The sequence below is a fragment of the Mustela nivalis genome (assembly GCF_964662115.1).
Source record: "Mustela nivalis genome assembly, chromosome: 9".
Taxonomy (NCBI): Eukaryota; Metazoa; Chordata; class Mammalia; order Carnivora; family Mustelidae; genus Mustela; species Mustela nivalis.
In genome coordinates, this window is record NC_139028.1 from 105532546 (window position 1) to 105551058 (window position 18513).

The 18513-nt window shown below is 36.4% G+C and overlaps 1 protein-coding gene and 1 long non-coding RNA gene across 2 annotated transcripts in view; one reads left to right on the forward strand and one right to left on the reverse strand.

Annotated features, from left to right (window-relative positions):
• Window positions 1–18513, forward strand: part of LOC309873033 — a 697683-nt gene that overhangs the window by 551578 nt on the left and 127592 nt on the right. The window lies entirely within an intron of this gene.
• Window positions 5057–6051, reverse strand: LOC309872840 (olfactory receptor 4P4-like; the record flags this gene model as incomplete). The annotated part of the gene is made up of 1 exon (XM_082747811.1): window positions 5057–6051. The coding sequence occupies exon 1, from the start codon at window positions 6011–6013 to the stop codon at window positions 5057–5059; it is 957 nt and encodes a 318-aa protein (XP_082603937.1). The 5' UTR covers window positions 6014–6051.

Sequence of the window (18513 nt, forward strand, 5' to 3'; positions counted from 1 at the left end):
TAAGAGAATTTAAATAATTTCTCAGAAATGAAAAGTAACATGCTGTAAATGTTAAAAAACAAAAATTCTGTTTCTTCCTCAATCTGGGGCTGTCTTTCATGGGAGAGAACTTCAGGATGTCATGAAGGACTGTATGGAAAAACTGTATTGATTCCTTCTCTGAAAAGAAAAGAACATGCAAGATGATGGGTTAACTGACACCTCCTCTGTCTCTTTGGGTGTTTATGTAAGTAAAGAGGTACAGAATATTTAATATACACATGAAATTTAGAATTTGCTGATTCTAAAACACTTGAAATAATTTATGTTCAGTTTTAAAAAAATGCAATTCCTCACCAGGATTGCTGCTTGTTTTCCACATCATCATTGGAATTTCACCTCCAATAACTCAAAACCCCAGCCTGTATTCAGAGGAAAGTTGATTTATGATCAGTTTTATTAGTAGAGCTAAAAGGGAAGAGGGAAAAGTCAGTTTAGGAGACTTACTCTCATGAAGCAATATGGTGATACTGAGGACCCCTCCCTGGAAAAACTAAACGTACAATTGGTAAATAAAGAACTTGAGGCAACCACTGAACAAGTGGTTGAAACAGCAGCAACACAGAAAGGGATAGAAACGCTGAGGCATCTCAAATCAACTGACCAGTGTGATCCTTGAGCACATGGCTTCATCTCTGTAGGCTTCCTATTTCTCATTTCACAACTAAGATATCAATCCAAAATTCAGAATTTTGGTGAGGAATACATGAGCTAATGTGAAATAGCCAGTGGTGTGTGGTTCAAAACTGTCATTTTTCTTTTACAGTCTTTCCTTTCTGAGTGATTCCTTTAGGACCACAGATTGTCATGCATGCACACACCCATAATCAATGGGGGAATAAAGGAAATAAGAAAGAACATTCATAAGAGGGATTTAACAAATGTGATCATGGGAAACTCCAATTTAAAATCTGTTACTGAAACTCTATTAGTGTTGTCATCAATTGGTTATCTTACCATGTTTCTTAACATTGATCACTAGTCTAATAATTTCTTCTCTACAAAAGGCACTCAAATGATTACTTACTTTTGGCATTATTGAATAAAATTATGTGTACCTTTTAGATTATGCTGTTCATAAAGGAATAGAAGCTCTCTCTATATATAATTCAAATATTTGTAAGCTAAATGCTTAAAAATGTTTGGATCAACCAGGAAAACAAAGAAGAACTTAAACAATTCATGGAAATTAATGAGAATGAAGACACATCAGTCTAAAACCTAAGGGATATGGCAAAGGCAGTCCTAAAGGGGAAATACATAGCCATCCAAGCCTCACTCAAAAAAATGAAAAAAATCCAGAATACATCAGCTTTCTTCTTACCTTAAAGAACTGGAAAATAAACAACAAATTAAGGCAACCCCACACACAAGAACGGAAATAATCAAGATTAGGGCAGATATCAATGAGATAGAACCTAGAAATACAGTAGAACTCATCAATGAAACTAGAAGCTGGTTTTTTGAAACAATCAATAAGATTGATAAACCACTGGCCAAACCAACAGAAAAGAGAGAGGACCTAAATTAATCAAATTATGAATGGAAAGGGAGAGATCACAATTCACACCGAGAAAATAGAAACAATCATCAGAAATTACTATTAACACTTATATGCCAATAAGATAAGCAACCTAGATGAAATGGATGCATTCCTGGAAAACTATAAGTTTCCAAAACTGAATTAGGAAGAAATTGACAACCTGAATAGACCAATATCTAGTAACAAGATTGAAGCAGTGATCAAAACCTCCCAAAAAACAAGATCCCAGGACCTGAAGGATTCCCTGGGGAATTCTACCAAACATTCAAGAAAGAAATAATATCTATTCTCCCGAAGCTGTTTCAAAAAATTGAAGCAGAAGGAAAACTTCCATACTCTTTTTAGGATAATCTTTAATACTTTTAAGTTGATATATTTTTCTATTTTTCTTTTCCATTTATATTTTCTATCTTATAACATGCAACCCTTGTCAAAATCTTCACATCAATGAACACAAAAGTGGAAATATTTTGGAAATAGTTTAAGTCTCAAATAATAGCAAAATATGGTAGGTTTCCTTATTAAAATATTTAGAAGTGTCCTAGATTCTGATATGGAGTAATTTTATAATCTATGTCTTCAAATCCCCAGGCAGGATTTTGTGCAATAAAAATGAGAAAGTCTGGTATCCAAAAAGTTCTTGTCACAAGAAAATAATTTGCAATTATGTGTGGTGACGGATGTTAGCTACACTGATTGCAGTGGTTGTTTCTCAATACCTTATGTTAAATAGGAGACACGAATAGAACATCGTACATCACTTCTGTCTCAATTAAGAAAAAGACTATGTTCTCAACTTAATAAACATGAAAGCCACAGTAAAAAGTCTGAAGTCATTTCTGTGAAAGTTGTTGATTTTATAGAATGCTAAAGTCTCATTAACTTGGAATGTGTGTCTAGATTTGTGGCAGAAAACGTCATTAGCCCTAGGTCAAATATTGTGTACAAATAATAATTTTGATTATTAATAATGTTCTGAAAGACAAAGCTACATTATGAAGACAGCATGATAATGAAAACAAATGATAACGACTGTTTAAAAGAGTCCTTTAAAATGAATTTGCTCTTAAAATATCTGAATTTCTATTGCATTTTAGAGATAGCTTGCTTTGGTCCAGCTAAGTAATGAAACAGGGGGGGAAGCCTGGGTGGCTCCATGGGTTAAAGCCTCTGCCTTCAGCTCAGGTCATGGTTCCAGGGTCCTAGGATCAAGTCCTGCATCTGGCTCCTTGCTCAGCGGGGAGCCTCCCTCCCCCATCTCTCTCTGCCTGCCTCTCTGCCTACTTGTGATCTCTGTCTGTCAAATAAATAAATAAAATCTTTTAAAAAAATGCTTAGGAGAAAATGTTTAATCTGGCGATAGTTTTGTTTCCTTGTGTATAACTGCTGAGACAATCTGTCCACTCCCTCTTTGCTCTAACAGCTCTGTCGAGTTTCATCGTCCTCATTATTTTTTTCTGCTCTTTATACCTGTTTGGACTGTGCCTCCAGACTGATTGCAACTCTTGCATTTTGCTTACATATTCTAAAACACTTTCCTTGTTTTACCATCTTCTTTTTATTAAAATCCTGCTATCTAACATCTTCTCTGTAATGACATTTGCTATGTTTCTTGAGTAACCTTTCTTCGAATCCGATCAAGCACGCAAAAAGGCCTTTCTTACATTTTTATTTTTCTGTAAAAGATCTTTTTCAGTATGTCTCTTTCCTTCCACTACAAGCTTTGATATATCTGTCATGCCATAGTGTATATTTTTAATCAATAAACTTTATCTTTTAAAGCAGCTTTAGCTTCACAGCAAAACTGAGCAGAAAGTACAAAGATTTCCCATAATTCCCCTGTCCTCATACACAACCTCCCTTACCAGAGTGATACATTTGTTACTATCAAAGGAACTTACATTCACACATGATTATCTCCCCAAATATTCTTTTCATTAGGCTTCATACTTCATGAAGTACATTTTATGAGTTTTGATATGCATAAGGACATGTATCCACAACTGTACTAACATACAGACATGCTTCCTGCTCTAAAAATCTTCTGAGCTCTATTCATTCTACCCTCTACACTGATCCTTGGCAAACACTAAAGGTGTCAAGGTCTCCATTGTTTTACCCTTTCCAGGATTCATATAGTTGCAATCACATAATAGGTAGCCTTTTCATATTGTCTTCTTTTGCTTAGTAATACACATTTAAGTTTCCTGCATATCATCTTGTGGCTCGATAAGTCATTTCTTTTTAACTCTGAATAATATTCCATTGTCCAGAGAAATCACATTTTATTTATCTATTCACCAGTAGAGGGGGGTCTTGGTTGCTTCTGAGGTTTGACAATTATAAATAAAGCAGTTATAAACATCTATATGCAGCCAAAATATGCTTGCAAAATGTACTTTAATTTGCTTTGGTTGGTTGACCATATCTTAATCTGTATTTTGCTAGGCTTTATTTTTTTTTTTTTTCCCTCTATCTCTCTTTATAGTAGAGAAAGTCTTCAGTTCTGGATCCATTAACTTTCCACTTACCAACTATAGGCAGGTAGGGATTTGTTGACATTTACAATTTATTATTCAGTCCCTTCGGTTTTATGAAAAATGTTTTACATTCTGGTAAATGGTGAAAAAACAAATAATTTTGTTTTTAACATCCTGAATTATTGACTCTTGCTCTGTCTTAACTAGGTATTACTATTATTTTTAATATGGATTCAGGAGAACTGATTGATCACTAGGAGCTGATTTAAAACAGGTTCTCTTATACGGATTTCTTCATTGTACAGCTGATTTCTGAATGCCACTGGAGGAGGTAGAAATGAATGTTTGTTTTTTTTTTTAAGATTTTATTTATTAATTTGACAGACAGAAATCACACATAGGCAGAGAGGCAGGCAGAGAGAGGAGGAAGCAGGCTCCCTGTTGAGCAGAGAGCCTGATGCAGGGCTCGATCCCAGGACCCTGGGATCATGACCTGACCCAAAGTCAGAGGCTTTAACCCGCTGAGCCACCCAGGTGCCCCAGAAATGAATGTTCTATCATAAAGATACTTGTGATGATTTAAAGTCATTATTTTAATTTTAGATTTCAACTTGGTCACTAGAGTAGAATGTGTATCACTATGAGAACTGGCATATAAGTGCAGGAATTTTAATAGAATTATCATTAAAATTGTTTTGGCTTTATAATTCACTGACCAAATAGTGTTGCTTTATTTGATTTGGCAGTTTTTTCTATAGGTGACCCTAATCACACCTCCTTAATACTCCATAAAACTAAGTTTTCAATTAATTCTGGTATGTGAGAATTAGGGTTCATTAAGCTATCTCTTGAATTTCTTTATAATTCCTCTTTCTTTCATGGATTCCATTCACAATAGACACTGAATATAAAGATAATCAAATATTTCTTAGCTCATTTAGTCACATCAAACTCATTTTTTAAAATAAAGTTACTTAGGTATATGTTACTCAAGTTAATTGGGTACTTCCTTTGAAAATAATGTTTGACACAAAACTTTCCTCATGGAACTTTTCATCTCTGTATTCCTCAATGTATAGATTAAGGGATTGAACATAGGAGCAACAATGGTGTAAAATAGAGCAAATATTTTGTCCTCAGGGTAAGTGGTTGGAGGTCGAAGGTAGGCAAAGATTGATGGCCCAAAAAATAAGATGACCACAGTGATATGAGACCCACAGGTGGAGAGGGCTTTGCGTCTTCCCTCAGCTGAGTGATGTCTTAGACTAAACAAAATAATGACATAAGAAACAAACAAGACAACAAAGGTAACTAAGGCAACCATACCTGAATTGGCAACCACAAGGACACCAGTGATGTAGGTGTCAGTGCAGGCAACTTTCAGCAGAGGGAAGATATCACAAAAGTAGTGATCGAGTTCATTAGGACCACAAAAGGGCAACTGGATTGCCATCAATAATTGAGGAAAAGAATGGAGAGCCCCACCAGCCCACGCAGCCAAGACTAGGAGATGGCACCTTCTCCTGTCCATGATAAGCACATAGTGGAGAGGTTTGCAGATGGCAACATAGCGATCCAAGGCCATGACTGTGAGAATAAAGACCTCAGTACTCCCAAAGAAATGCATGGCAAAGACTTGTAACATGCAATTATCATAGGAGATGGTTTTTGTCCCCCCTAGGAGGTCACCAATGAATTTGGGTGTGACGGTAGAAGTATAGCAGATGTCCATAGAGGATAAGTGGCTGAGGAAGTAGTACATGGGTTGGTGAAAAAGAGGGCTGCATCGAATGGAGACAAGGATCAGAAGGTTTCCTGCCAACAGGGCAGCATAACAGAATAAGAAGAGCACAAAGCAAAATATTTGCATATTCTGGTCATACGAAAGTCCTAGAAGTATGAATTCTGAGATGTTTCTCTGCTTCTCCATATACTTGAGTCTGCTGTACATTACACACAAATGAGTATGTATCTGAAGGAAATAAAAAGAAATTTGGTGAAACCTTAATAGTATGAACACATAGATATAAAATTTACTGAGTGGATTAACATGAATATTATATTAACATTAATTATTCTTGTCTTCTTAAATTAACTTTTTTCTCTTGTTTTATTGTCTTTGATTCTGAAGAAGTATTGTGAAATAATTTTATAATTGGAATAATGGGAATGATTATGTATGTTACTCAGTTTTACTGGTAAAGATCTTTAAATATTTAAATGAAGTTTTTAAAATAAAAACTATTCATTATTATCAGTTATATTATTTTGATAAGAACTAAATTTTTTTTTAAATTTTCCTGAGTCCAAAAATTAATTTCTGTATATCTCTTGAATGCGTGTGGCTAATACATGAGGACAAATTTCTTATTTTCAACATCTTCTGTTCAAATTCTGTGAATTATTTCCTCAGGAAATGCAAATGTACAGTCTGAACTGCTAAAGGTTAATTTGTACATAGTACCATAACAACCTCTTTTTTTGCTATGTGACCAAACGTTGTCAATGGGTCATGCATGCTAATCCAGTGGAATTGCTGTTCTTTTAAAAAGCAAGGAATGGTGAAAATGTATACAGAAAATAAAGAATATCAATTCATGACCAAAATGTGGAAGTAAATTAGCACTTTCATTCATTTCTCCTATTTACATTTCATGTGTTAAAGAGAATTTTTTAAATGTAAATACTGTCATTGAAGATTGCGATGACCGTCCTTAAGAATAGAATCATGCATATATCATTGTTCTTCCCCCAAATTTCATGAGTTTTATATACAATCTAAGGAACTAATGTCAAAAAAGGGGGTGTATGGAAGGTGGCATTAGTCAAACTTAGTGGTTAGGTTGCACTCAGCGATATTTATTGAAACAAAATAAATGCAACATTCATGTATTTGCATCTTTTGTACCTGGTGTGTAACTTTAAGACATTATTTAATTGATAAAAAATAAGTTAAAAATAGAGAGAATGCATTTCATGGAGTTTTATTCCTCAATGATGAGGAATTATCTGTCCCCAGTGGGTTTGAACAGCTAGTGCACTTCCCACATTTCTCTGGACCTGCTGGGACAGTCATATCTAAGTTTCCAGATGTCTATTTAAACACACACACACACACACACACACACACACACACACACACACAAAATGCTTTAATACCAAGTTATATAGAAACCATCAGATCTACTGAAAATTAATATATATGTATTAAAGTCCCAGAGACTATTGTATGTAAATACATACAAGTATACACATACATGTAGGATATATCTCTCTCTATTTATGTATACACACACACACACACACACACACATGCACACTATCCATCTATATATATATAGAGAGAGAGAGAGTTAAGAGAGAGTCATTTAGAAAATGGTCCATACTGTAGGATAACAATTCTGCTTTAAATTTTATTCAAATTCTAACTTCACAAAGGAGTGATTTTTTAGTGTGTTCCTACTTTTTTTTTTTTTTTTTTTTGACAATGATGAGTTACAGAGTATTCAGAAGTTAACCTTACTTAGAGAGTACTAGAAAGTTTTAAGGAGGTAGAATTCATTGACCTGTTTTCTTTTTATTGCAAGTGATGCTGATTCTTGGTTAACAAGCTAGAAATAATGTTAGTTTTTCAAATACAATATTTTACCTGAAACAATTTGGTTTAAGAAGAATTACTATATAAGAAGTCGGCAAACAATTTAAAAGCAGAACTCACCTGACTAATCCAAATCTCTGATTTTAAAAAGAAGAAACTCAGATCAAGAGAATCTAGTCTTTTCTCAGGTTGGGGAAGTAATACTCTGTGAATGTTGGGAGACAGAAATCCTCATTTCCCCTCAATTTGGGACTAATTTTATGGAGAAGAGCTGAGGGGTATGGTGATGGTTGTCAGGAGGAAGGCATGGGAAACCTATCCTGAATCCATAACTGAATAGAAAAGAAGATGCAAGATGATCGGTGACTAGACACCCAGTCTGTCTTCCTGAGTATTTATGGAAATAAAGTTATATGGACTATTGAACATTAATGTGTCTGGACTTTTCTCATTCTAAAACACTTTAAATAATTTTCCTTCAGTTTTCCCAACATGTAAATTGTTTAAATCAGGATTCTTCCTTGTTTCTAGACTATGATTGGGATTGAATCCACAATAGTGTTTCCCATTTATCTCACCCCTGTAACCTGAGGGTCATTACACATGATCGTTGCAGAGACCAGATGTAAAATGGAAAAGGGAGGAGAATTACTGTCAGAGAAATAACCCTTTGAAGGCAGAGATATTATGGACCTCTCTTAGGTAGAAACTGAAGTCACAGTTGACACATAAAGAACATCAGGCAACCACTGAACCAGTGGTTAGAAGAGCACAACACAGGAAGAGGTAGAAACATTGAGGAGTTTTAAGGAAACCGACCAGTACAGTCCTTGAGTGAAATCCTTCATCTCTCTAAACTTCATTTTACTCCTTTTACAATGAAGAAATCATTATGAAATTCAGAATTTTAATGAGGAATACATGAGGTAATATGAAACATCCCATAAACAGGTGTGGTTCAAAGTGGATTAGTTTAGAACTACAGAAAGTGTCATGCACCCACACACAACCAAGGCCAGTGGCAATTAAAGAAAAAAAAATTCATAGCATGCATTTCATAAGTGATCAGGTAAACTTCAGTTTCAACAAATATTGAGGAAAACATTTAGGTGAGTTGCATGGCCGGTTGATTCTCTTAGGGAATGCTTACCCCTAATCCTTAGAGTGATTATATATATATATATATGTATATACATATATATATATATATCTTATCACTATAAAAATATTCCCAAATTATTACTTCCTTGATAAAAATAAATAAAAAGTGAACTTTTGGTTGAACTACCAGTATAAGAATAGAGGATCTTATGTTTAAATCAAAGCTTCCTCTCTGCCTACTTGTGATCTCTGTCCGTCAAAAAAATAAATAAAATCTTTAAAAAAAAAAGGGAGGGGACACCTGGGTGGCGCATGGGTTGGGTCTCTGCCTTAGGCTCAGGTCATGATCCCAGGGTCCTGGGATCGAGCCCCACATCAGGCTGTCTGCTCAGCAGGAAGCCTGCTTCCTCCCTTTCTCTCTGCCTGCTTCTCTGCCTACCCATGATCTCTGTAAAAAAATAAATAAAATCTTAAAAAAAAAAAATCAAAGCTTCCATCATGGGTGCCTGGGTGACTCAGTCAGTTAAGTGGCTGCCCTGTGCTCAGGTTAGGATCTCAGGGTGCTGGAATCAAGCCCTGCATCCTACTCTCTACGCAGCAGAGGTCTGCTTCACCCTTTCCCTGTGCCTTTCCCCACACACTCTCTCTCTCTCTCTCAAATATATATATATATATATATATATATATATAAATTTCTACCACACGTTTGCAATATCTCTTAGTATAACAGAATAGCATGTTATAAACTTATCTTAGTTGACTCAGATGAAACTAATCTATTCTACAATGGCAACTACTCTGAAATACAGGAAATTATTCATTTTTGTACATATTGAATAGCAGAAAAAGGGCTATTTTTTAACAGTAACATGGAGGTTTGTGCATAAGTACAGGAATGGGGCCCAATGAAATTCACTGCCAACTAGAAAATGCTTAAATTTTATTGCTATTAACTGGAAATTTGCTTACAAATAATGATTAAAACTAACACATGTAAAACATTTTTTTAAAGATTTTATTTATTTATTTGACAGACAGAGATCTACAAGTAGGCAGAGAGGCAGGGAGAGAGAGAGGAGGAAGCAGGCTCCTCGCTGAACAGAGAGCCTGATGCGGGGCTCGATCCCAATCATGACCCAAGCCAAAGGCAGAGGCTTTAACCCACTGAGCCACCCAGGTGCCCCTGTAAAACATTTTTATAGGAATGGAATTACCATATATTGCAAAAGAATTTATAGTATTTAGATTAAGTTATATAGAATAAGACCATAAAATTAGTCAAGCTCATGCTTGGTGGGACCCTTCCCAAAGTAGGTGACAAGGATAATTCACTAAGCATAATATCCGAGTGTTTGTCAGGTTAGTTTTATGCTACATCAGGTAGAATTCCATCCCTCAGATACTCACTGTGCCAAATCATCCCCAGCATCAAAATCTGGAATAAAATGAAGAGAATTATAAGTCAGTAATTCACATGCTTCCATATTAATTCTTTATAAATGGTTTGGAAATCTCAGTGTGACTTACACCTTCTACAGGTCTACAAGGAAGTGGACTTCAAATATTTACTAAACCTACCAGAGATGAAGAAAGGCATTGTTATGCCTCAGGAATGTAAGCTAGGAATTTCAAATGCTGACTTAAGGTCTGAATGCTAGCTCACTAAAAATAAAAATAAATAAAAGTATTTCTTAATTCCTGCAAAAGGTAACAAGAGTATTTAGGTTCTAGAAATCGCTGAGATCCTGCCTATTCCTGAAGAGAATTTGGTTGGGATCAACGGAATATAAACTTAGGTGACAACACAGAAATTAGTAATTCTTTGAAAGCTGTAGATAATTACATTCCCAAAGGCATTTCTAGAGAGATCCTGGCCAAATGTTGCTAAACCACTGTCCAGAGTGATGTCTCTGGTTGCTTAGGGTGTTGCTTTCTATCTTGGATTAGTTTGCCTCAGGAACTATTTATTTCTTTAGAGACCCAAAAAGGTCACGGTCAGAGTGGTTCAGGATATTTTCACTGTTCTGTAGATTCATCCAGCTTTCTGAAGAATGAGAGGAAAACCAGTGCAGTCTGTAATAGTGTTTGGTTAGCTATCAGGAAAATGTGAGGTGAGATAGAACCAAGAGAGCGACACACAAGCATTTATAATCCAAGTATGCCCCAGTACCAAGATGTGATGTGTGTAGAGTCAATAAGTCAATACAACCAATGACGTGCAATATGAGAACTATTGCAAAACTAACCATAGTTTGGGACAAGCATTGTTGGGATGGATGTTTGGGGGATAGGGGAAAAAGAAAAGGAATGATGAAATAATAAACATTCTTTCTGTGTGAATTTGGGAGTTAAGAAAAGTAAAGCAGATGAAAAAAAATTCAGAGAAAAGTGGAAACGTGGGTGCCTCAATCAGTTAAACATCTCACTTTGGCTTGGGTCAGATCTCTGATCTCAGGGTCCTTGGATGATCTTAGGGTCCTAGGATCAAACTCCAAAATAGCAGTGAGGCTCCTTCTCCCTCTCCCTATGCCCTCTGCTCCACTCGTTCTTTCCTTCTCTTAGATAAATACATAAAATCTTAATTAAATTCATTAAATTATTTAACAAGAATACATATTTTGCTATAAGTATTATTTCCTCGATTGTGGACGTAAGAACACAGGAGTTTCCAGGAGTTAAATAACCAGCTCAAATAGGTGTTACTGAAGAGATGAGGATGGGATGGGTCATGAGGTAACTGGGTGATGGGTATTAAGGAGGTCAGCTGATGTGATGAGCACAGGGTGTTATAAGCAACTAATCACGCTTTGAAAACGACACCAAAAATAATGATTTAATATATGTTGGCTACTTGAACATATAAATAAGATAAATAAATAAAATTTAAATTTGACTCTATAAAAAGTAGCCATTAAGCAAGAAAATGTATATTTCTAAATTTAAAGCTTGATTCCAGGCTTTGAGCATTTAGTATCCCTTGAGTAAATGAAGGATTCTAACTGATGGGGTTCAGGGCAGGCTGTCCCACGTGCGACTTTAACATGTGGATTGTTCTGAGCTGAAAACAATCAGACCAATGGATTCAAGAAGAGTTTTTATCTTTCCCACTAACTGTCTAAAAAATTGGGATTGAAGGCCTTGTTCAAGAAAGAGGTACCACCAGAGAAAACTACAGAGTGTGGGGTGGGCATGGTCAACTGTGGGGGTCTCTGCAGGGCTTGCTTGTTCAAATTCCCTGTTGCACCCATAGAATCCCTAACCCCTTCTCTTTAGCTCAGGAGCGAATATACACTTCAGTTGCCTGATTATCAGGGAGTTACATTTCTTTGGGGTTCCCATACATATGAAATTGAAGGTTTTTTGTTTGTTTGTTTGTTTTTCCTTCTGTTAACCTGTCTTATGTCAATTTGTTAGGTGAGCCAAAGAACAGAAAAAGGAAAAAGGGAAAATCTTTCCTCCCCTACATAGCCCTTTGACACAGAGGATATCAAAGCTTGATGATTTTACAGTTTGTCCATTTCAATACCATACCCAATGTTGACCAAGCTTTACCCAATCTAGCCTGTATTAACCCACAGAGAAGAGAGCCAGTCATATCTTGTGTATCCTGACAGACACTCTAGGACTCCGCTTAGAGACATATACAGGTGTCCCATCAACATCTTCAAATCTTGACTTTGTTCCTCAACATAAACATGTTCTGCTGAAAACGTTTTAATTTTAATGAAGTGCATTTTATCTTTTCTTTTAATATGGGCCACACCATTGTTATTATGTTTAAAATTATTTTTCTAATCCAAGGTCACAAAGATATTGTCTTGTTTTATTCTAAATGGATTATGCATTTCCTTTTTTACATATTGGTCTATGTTCCATTTGGGATTGAATTTGTACAAGTTGTGATGAATGGGTTTTTGTGGTGTTGCTGTTGGTTCATACCAATGTGTAACCCTTCTACCGCCCTTTGTTGTGAAGACAATGTTTTCTTCACTAAATAGCCTACAGACCCCTGTTGAGAATTAGTTGACCAATGCACGCAGTCTGTTTCTGACTCTCTAGGCTGGCCCATTGATCTGCTTGTCCAGCTGCATGAGAACAACACACTGTTTTGAATACAGCAGCTTTATAATAGACCTTGAAATGAGATAATGTAAGTTCTTGTTCTTTTTAAAGTTGTGTGACCTAATGGAGTTTCTTTACATTGCTGTATACATTTTAGATCACTTTGGAAAATAATAAACTTGTCCCCATTCATATTTTTATGGAATTGCCTGAATCTAAAACATATTTGGGGACAATTCACATCCAAAGAGTATTGAGTTATCTGGCCCAAAAGCACAATATTTGTTTCTATTTACTAAGTTCTTCATATATTCTCAACAGAGTTTTTATAACATTTTCAGTGTATGCCTTGCCCCTATCTTGTCATATTTTTCCTTAAGTATATTGTGTATTTGATGCTATTGGAAATGGAATTGTAAAATCCACTTTCTGTTTTGTAGTTTCCAGTACAAAGTATGCAACTGATATTATATATTGATCTTGTATGGCACAACCATGCTAAACTCACATAAAAAAAGAAAGTCTCTCATATTGAATAAGAGTTTGGTAGAACCAGCAGTTTTCACCAAGGCACAATTGTCTGTAAAGAAATTTCTAGGGAATGTTAGAAAACCTAACATAATTTAAAAGTACCAAAGAAATGGTTTCTTTGGTACTTTTTAGTACCAAAGTACTTTTTAGTACTTTTTAGATGTGTTCACTTCTGTTTTATTTTTGTGAGCATTTGTGTAGAATAGAAAAAAATTTTCTCTGTTGTTGGGTAGAATTCACACCAAATCTAGCTGCACAAGGGATATGAGGACAAGGCAATAAACTAAATCACTTTAAGATGCCATAAATTGCCGTTGAGAATATGTATCTTAAAATTTCAGGAGCTTGGGTAATTTATATCATTTGAAGAATTTTTCATTCAGTCTAAAGTGTTGGATTTATTGGCCCTAATATGAACACTCTATCTTTTATTTTTATTTTAAAAATCTGTAGAATGTGTAGTGATATAACTTCTATTATTAAAAGCAGCTATGTGCAGTAATCAATGAGTTTTAAGCATATAAGGCATCAACATCCAGAAACTAAAACTAAATTAAAATAGAAACAAAATGAAACCAGTCCTGTCCATGTTGATTCATTCTTTCTGATGGAGGCATAATACTCCATTGTATATACAGACCATATCTTCCTTATCCATTCATCCACTGGAGGGCATCTTAGTTCTTTCCACAGTTTGGCCATTGTGGTCATGCTGCTATGAACACTGGGGTACAGATGGCCCTTCTTTTCACTACATCCATATCTTTGGGGTAAATACCCAGTAGTGCAATTTCAGGGTCATAGGGAAGCTCTATTTTTAATTTCTTAAGGAATCTCCACACTGTTCTTCAAAGTGGCTGCACCAACTTGCATTCCCACCAACAGTGTAAGAGGTTTCCCCTTTCTCCACATCCCCTCCAACATATGTTGTTTCCTGTCTTGTTAATTTTGGCCATTCTAACCGGTGTAAGGTGGTATCTCAAAAGTGATTTGAGAGAAATCAGAGTGGGGGGACAAACCATGAGAGACTGTGGACTCTGAGACACAAACTGAGGGTTTTGGAGGGGAGGAGGTGGTGGAGTTGGGGGAGCCAGGTGGTAGTATTATGGAGGGCACGTATTGCAGGAGCACTGGGTATGGTGCACAAACAATGAATTTTGGAACACTGAAAAAAATAAAATGAAAAAATGCAAACAAAATATAGACAATGATATAATAAATTAAGTAAAAAAATAACTGACATAACTGGCCTCTTGAATGGAGAAAAAGAAAAGCTTAAGGTTAATTATCCAAAAGAATTAATAAAACTCAGAAAACGTCATCAAGATCAATCAAGAGAAAAGAGAGAGAGAAACCCCACAAATTACCAATATGAGGAATGGATCCCATACATTGCTAAAAACTAGTGTTCCCTTGTATAAAAACTTGAAATCCAGGTTGATGATATCTACTCAAGCGAGTTATAACCTATTTTCTAGGGGTACATGGATAGGACAGTTAGTTGAGCATCTTACTCTTAGTTTCAGCTCAGGTCATGATCTCAGGATCATGGAACTGAACCCATATCATGCTCTGCTCTGCATAGAGTCTCCTTCTCTCCCTTTCCGTCTGTTCCCCTCCATCTATCCATTCTCTCTCTCTCTCTCTTAAATAAATAAATAAATAAATAAATAAATAAAATATTTAGTGACCTTTTCTCTAGTAATTCTACTTCTAGATATTTATTTGCAGTACCATAAAACTGCATGGATAACTCCAAGTCATTGTGACTTAGATGTAGATAAAACATCATTAGTTATGGATTCATACCTGGTCTTGGGAAGTAGAATATTGCATGAGCATATGGCTCACAGGCAAAGCACAAGACCCTGTTTGTAATAAATTTTAAAAAGTCAATGACAAAATTAAGCTCAATTAGGGAAAATGATCATAGGTGCACTTCAAATGATATTATTATAGAGTTATTTTAGAGTCAAAAACCAAAAACTCTAAAGCCAGACTTCTTCTAACAAGTACCCGGTTGGATGGGACACATGAGAAAGAATCTCAGCAAAATGGAAAGGTTAAGCAATCCAGGAGTCACAAGGGACCAGAACCTATTTTTAACTGTCCTGTTAGTTATGGTGTGAAACCTCTCTAGTTGGACTCAGAACTAAATTCAATTATAGCTTGCTTATTTGGATGAATTGAAGGAAGAGCCTGAGGAAAGCATATTTGCATGATGCACAAGAAGCGGCTCAACAAAGAATTATGAGCAAAGAAGGAGCTCTGAAGGAAGTCTTAAAACAGTGAGGAAACCTTCTCAGAAGAAAAGAACAATGTTTCAGTAAAACTTATGCTATGTAAAAGGAACAGCAAAAGCATTATACATATGTTATCTCACAATTTATCATACAATTTTTGATATAGGATGGATAGGACTAAATAATATTCCTGAAAGCAAAACATAGAAGAGTTTGAGTAGCATAATATGTTAACAGTGCTTGAGAATCCAATCAGAAAACCTTGCACACACAAAAAGAGACGAATGGCCAATCTTCAGGCTGTTTAGTAAATAGAGGCAGGCCATTCAAAAGCTTCCAAGGTTTTTCCTTCCTTCAAAGGAAAAAGCAAAGTGAGAGGACACACTTGCTCCTAAGGAAACAAGTTCTGGTCAAGCCAATAGTTAAGTGTATACTAAAATCACCAACATTGCTACCTCTCTCTCTCATTAGTGAGTAGCCCCAGCTGGAAGGAGAAGCAAGAAGCATCAGTGTTTCATTTTCCAGCTTAATGAATAAGAATAGAACTTTTGTTGCTGTTAATAGACAGGTAAGGAACATAGTTTTTAAAAACATGAAACTGCACACTCAGAGAGCCTGGATACAACCTCTTACTGGCCATACTATTTAACACCTCCAAACAAAATCCTTAAATTCTAAAATCCTAAAACAGAGATAACTGTTTCAATCACTTATAGGATATTTACCATACACCAAGAATTCAACTAGGAATGCATGTCAGCTATGCTCAAAATCACACAGCTAGCTGGTACTAATCAAGACTTCCTAACTGAGACCTTAAGTTCCTGACTTCCTAACTGAGACCTTAAGTTCCTGGCCACCATAATGCACCTGGCACACCATATCCCCTCAGAATTACCTGCATGTGAGAACTTACTCTAACCATGGAGTCTCCATTATATGACCTACACAGAAATGAGGAGGTCCAGAGTTGAAGACAGGCCTTCCATTCTGCTCTGACAGCCCATCCTGAGGGTTGATTTCATCTCTTCTGATTTTCTCATCATCACCAGAGACCCCCATGATTATGGTGTCACATAAAGTAGATATTTCAAAGCAATCAATTCTAAATACTTCAGTCTTCACTCTGTACCTAAATCATCAACTTCTTTTTTTTTTTTTAAGATTTTTATTTATTTATCAGGGGGGGAGGGTGGAGAGAGAGCACAGGCAGACAGAATAGCAGGCAGAGGCAGAGGGAGAAGCAGGCTCCCTGCCAAGCAAGGAGCCCGACGTGGGACTCGATCCCAGGACGCTGGGATCATGACCTGAGCCGAAGGCAGCTGCTTAACCAACTGAGCCACCCAGGCGTCCCAAATCATCAACTTCTTGAGAGCATTTTGATTTTACTAATATCTCTTGGTGGATGATTTAGGGTCCATATCTGAATCAGCCCTCACAATGGATGCCTGCGGACCAATATAAGGTTGAGCACAGTTGAAGGATTAGGAGAGGGGGCTGGGGCAGGGAGTCACTTAAAACTCTTACAGCCACAACTAGTTTGGGCCTCTGGTCTTCCCTTTAGGCCCCTGGCAAGATATCTAAGCTTCTTCCAGCCTAGTGTTTTCTTTTTTTTTTTTTTTTTAAATTATTTAAAATGTTTATTTTTTATACTAAACTTCTATGAAAAACATTGATATATGTATTATGGCATATTGTTCCCCTTTCAACTTATTTTTTTTTTTTTAATTTATTTTTTATTTTCAGCATAACAGTATTCATTATTTTTCACCACACCCAGTGCTCCATGCAATTCGTGCCCTTTATAATACCCACCACCTAGTACCCCAACCTCCCACCCCCCACCCCTTTAAAACCCTCAGATTGTTTTTCAGAGTCCATAGTCTCTCATGGTTCACCTCCCCTTCCAATTTCCCCCAACTCCCTTCTCCTCTCTAACTCCCCATGTCCTCCATGCTATTTGTTATGCTCCACAAATAAGTGAAACCATATGATAATTGACTCTCTCTGCTTGACTTATTTCACTCAGCATAATAATCTCTTCCAGTCCCGTCCATGTTGCTACAAAAGTTGGGTATTGGTCCTTTTTTTTTTTTTTTTTTTTTTTTTTTATAAACATATATTTTTATCCCCAGGGGTACAGGTGTGTGAATCACCAGGTTTACACACTTCACAGCACTCACCAAAGCACATACCCTCCGCAATGTCCATAATCCCACCCCCTTCTCCCAAACCCCCTCCCCCCAGCAACCCTCAGTTTGTTTTGTGAGATTAAGAGTCACTTATGGTTTGTCTCCCTCCCAATCCCATCTTGTTTCATTTATTCTTCTCCTACCCACTTAAGCCTCCATGTTGCATCACCACTTCCTCATATCAGGGAGATCATATGATAGTTGTCTTTCTCTGCTTGACTTATTTCGCTAAGCATGATACGCTCTAGTTCCATCCATGTTGTCGCAAATGGCAAGATTTCATTTCTTTTGATGGCTGCATAGTATTCCATTGTGTATATATACCACATCTTCTTGATCCATTCATCTGTGGATGGACATCTAGGTTCTTTCCATAGTTTGGCTATTGTGGACATTGCTGCTATAAACATTCGGGTGCATGTGCCCCTTTGGATCACTACATTTGTATCTTTAGGGTAAATACCCAATAGTGCAATTGCTGGGTCATAGGGCAGTTCTATTTTCAACATTCTGAGGAACCTCCATGCTGTTTTCCAGAGTGGCTGCACCAGCTTGCATTCCCACCAACAGTGTAGGAGGGTTCCCCTTTCTCCACATCCTCGCCAGCATCTGTCATTTCCTGACTTGTTGATTTTAGCCATTCTGACTGGTGTGAGGTGATATCTCATTGTGGTTTTGATTTGTATTTCCCTGATGCCGAGTGATATGGAGCACTTTTTCATGT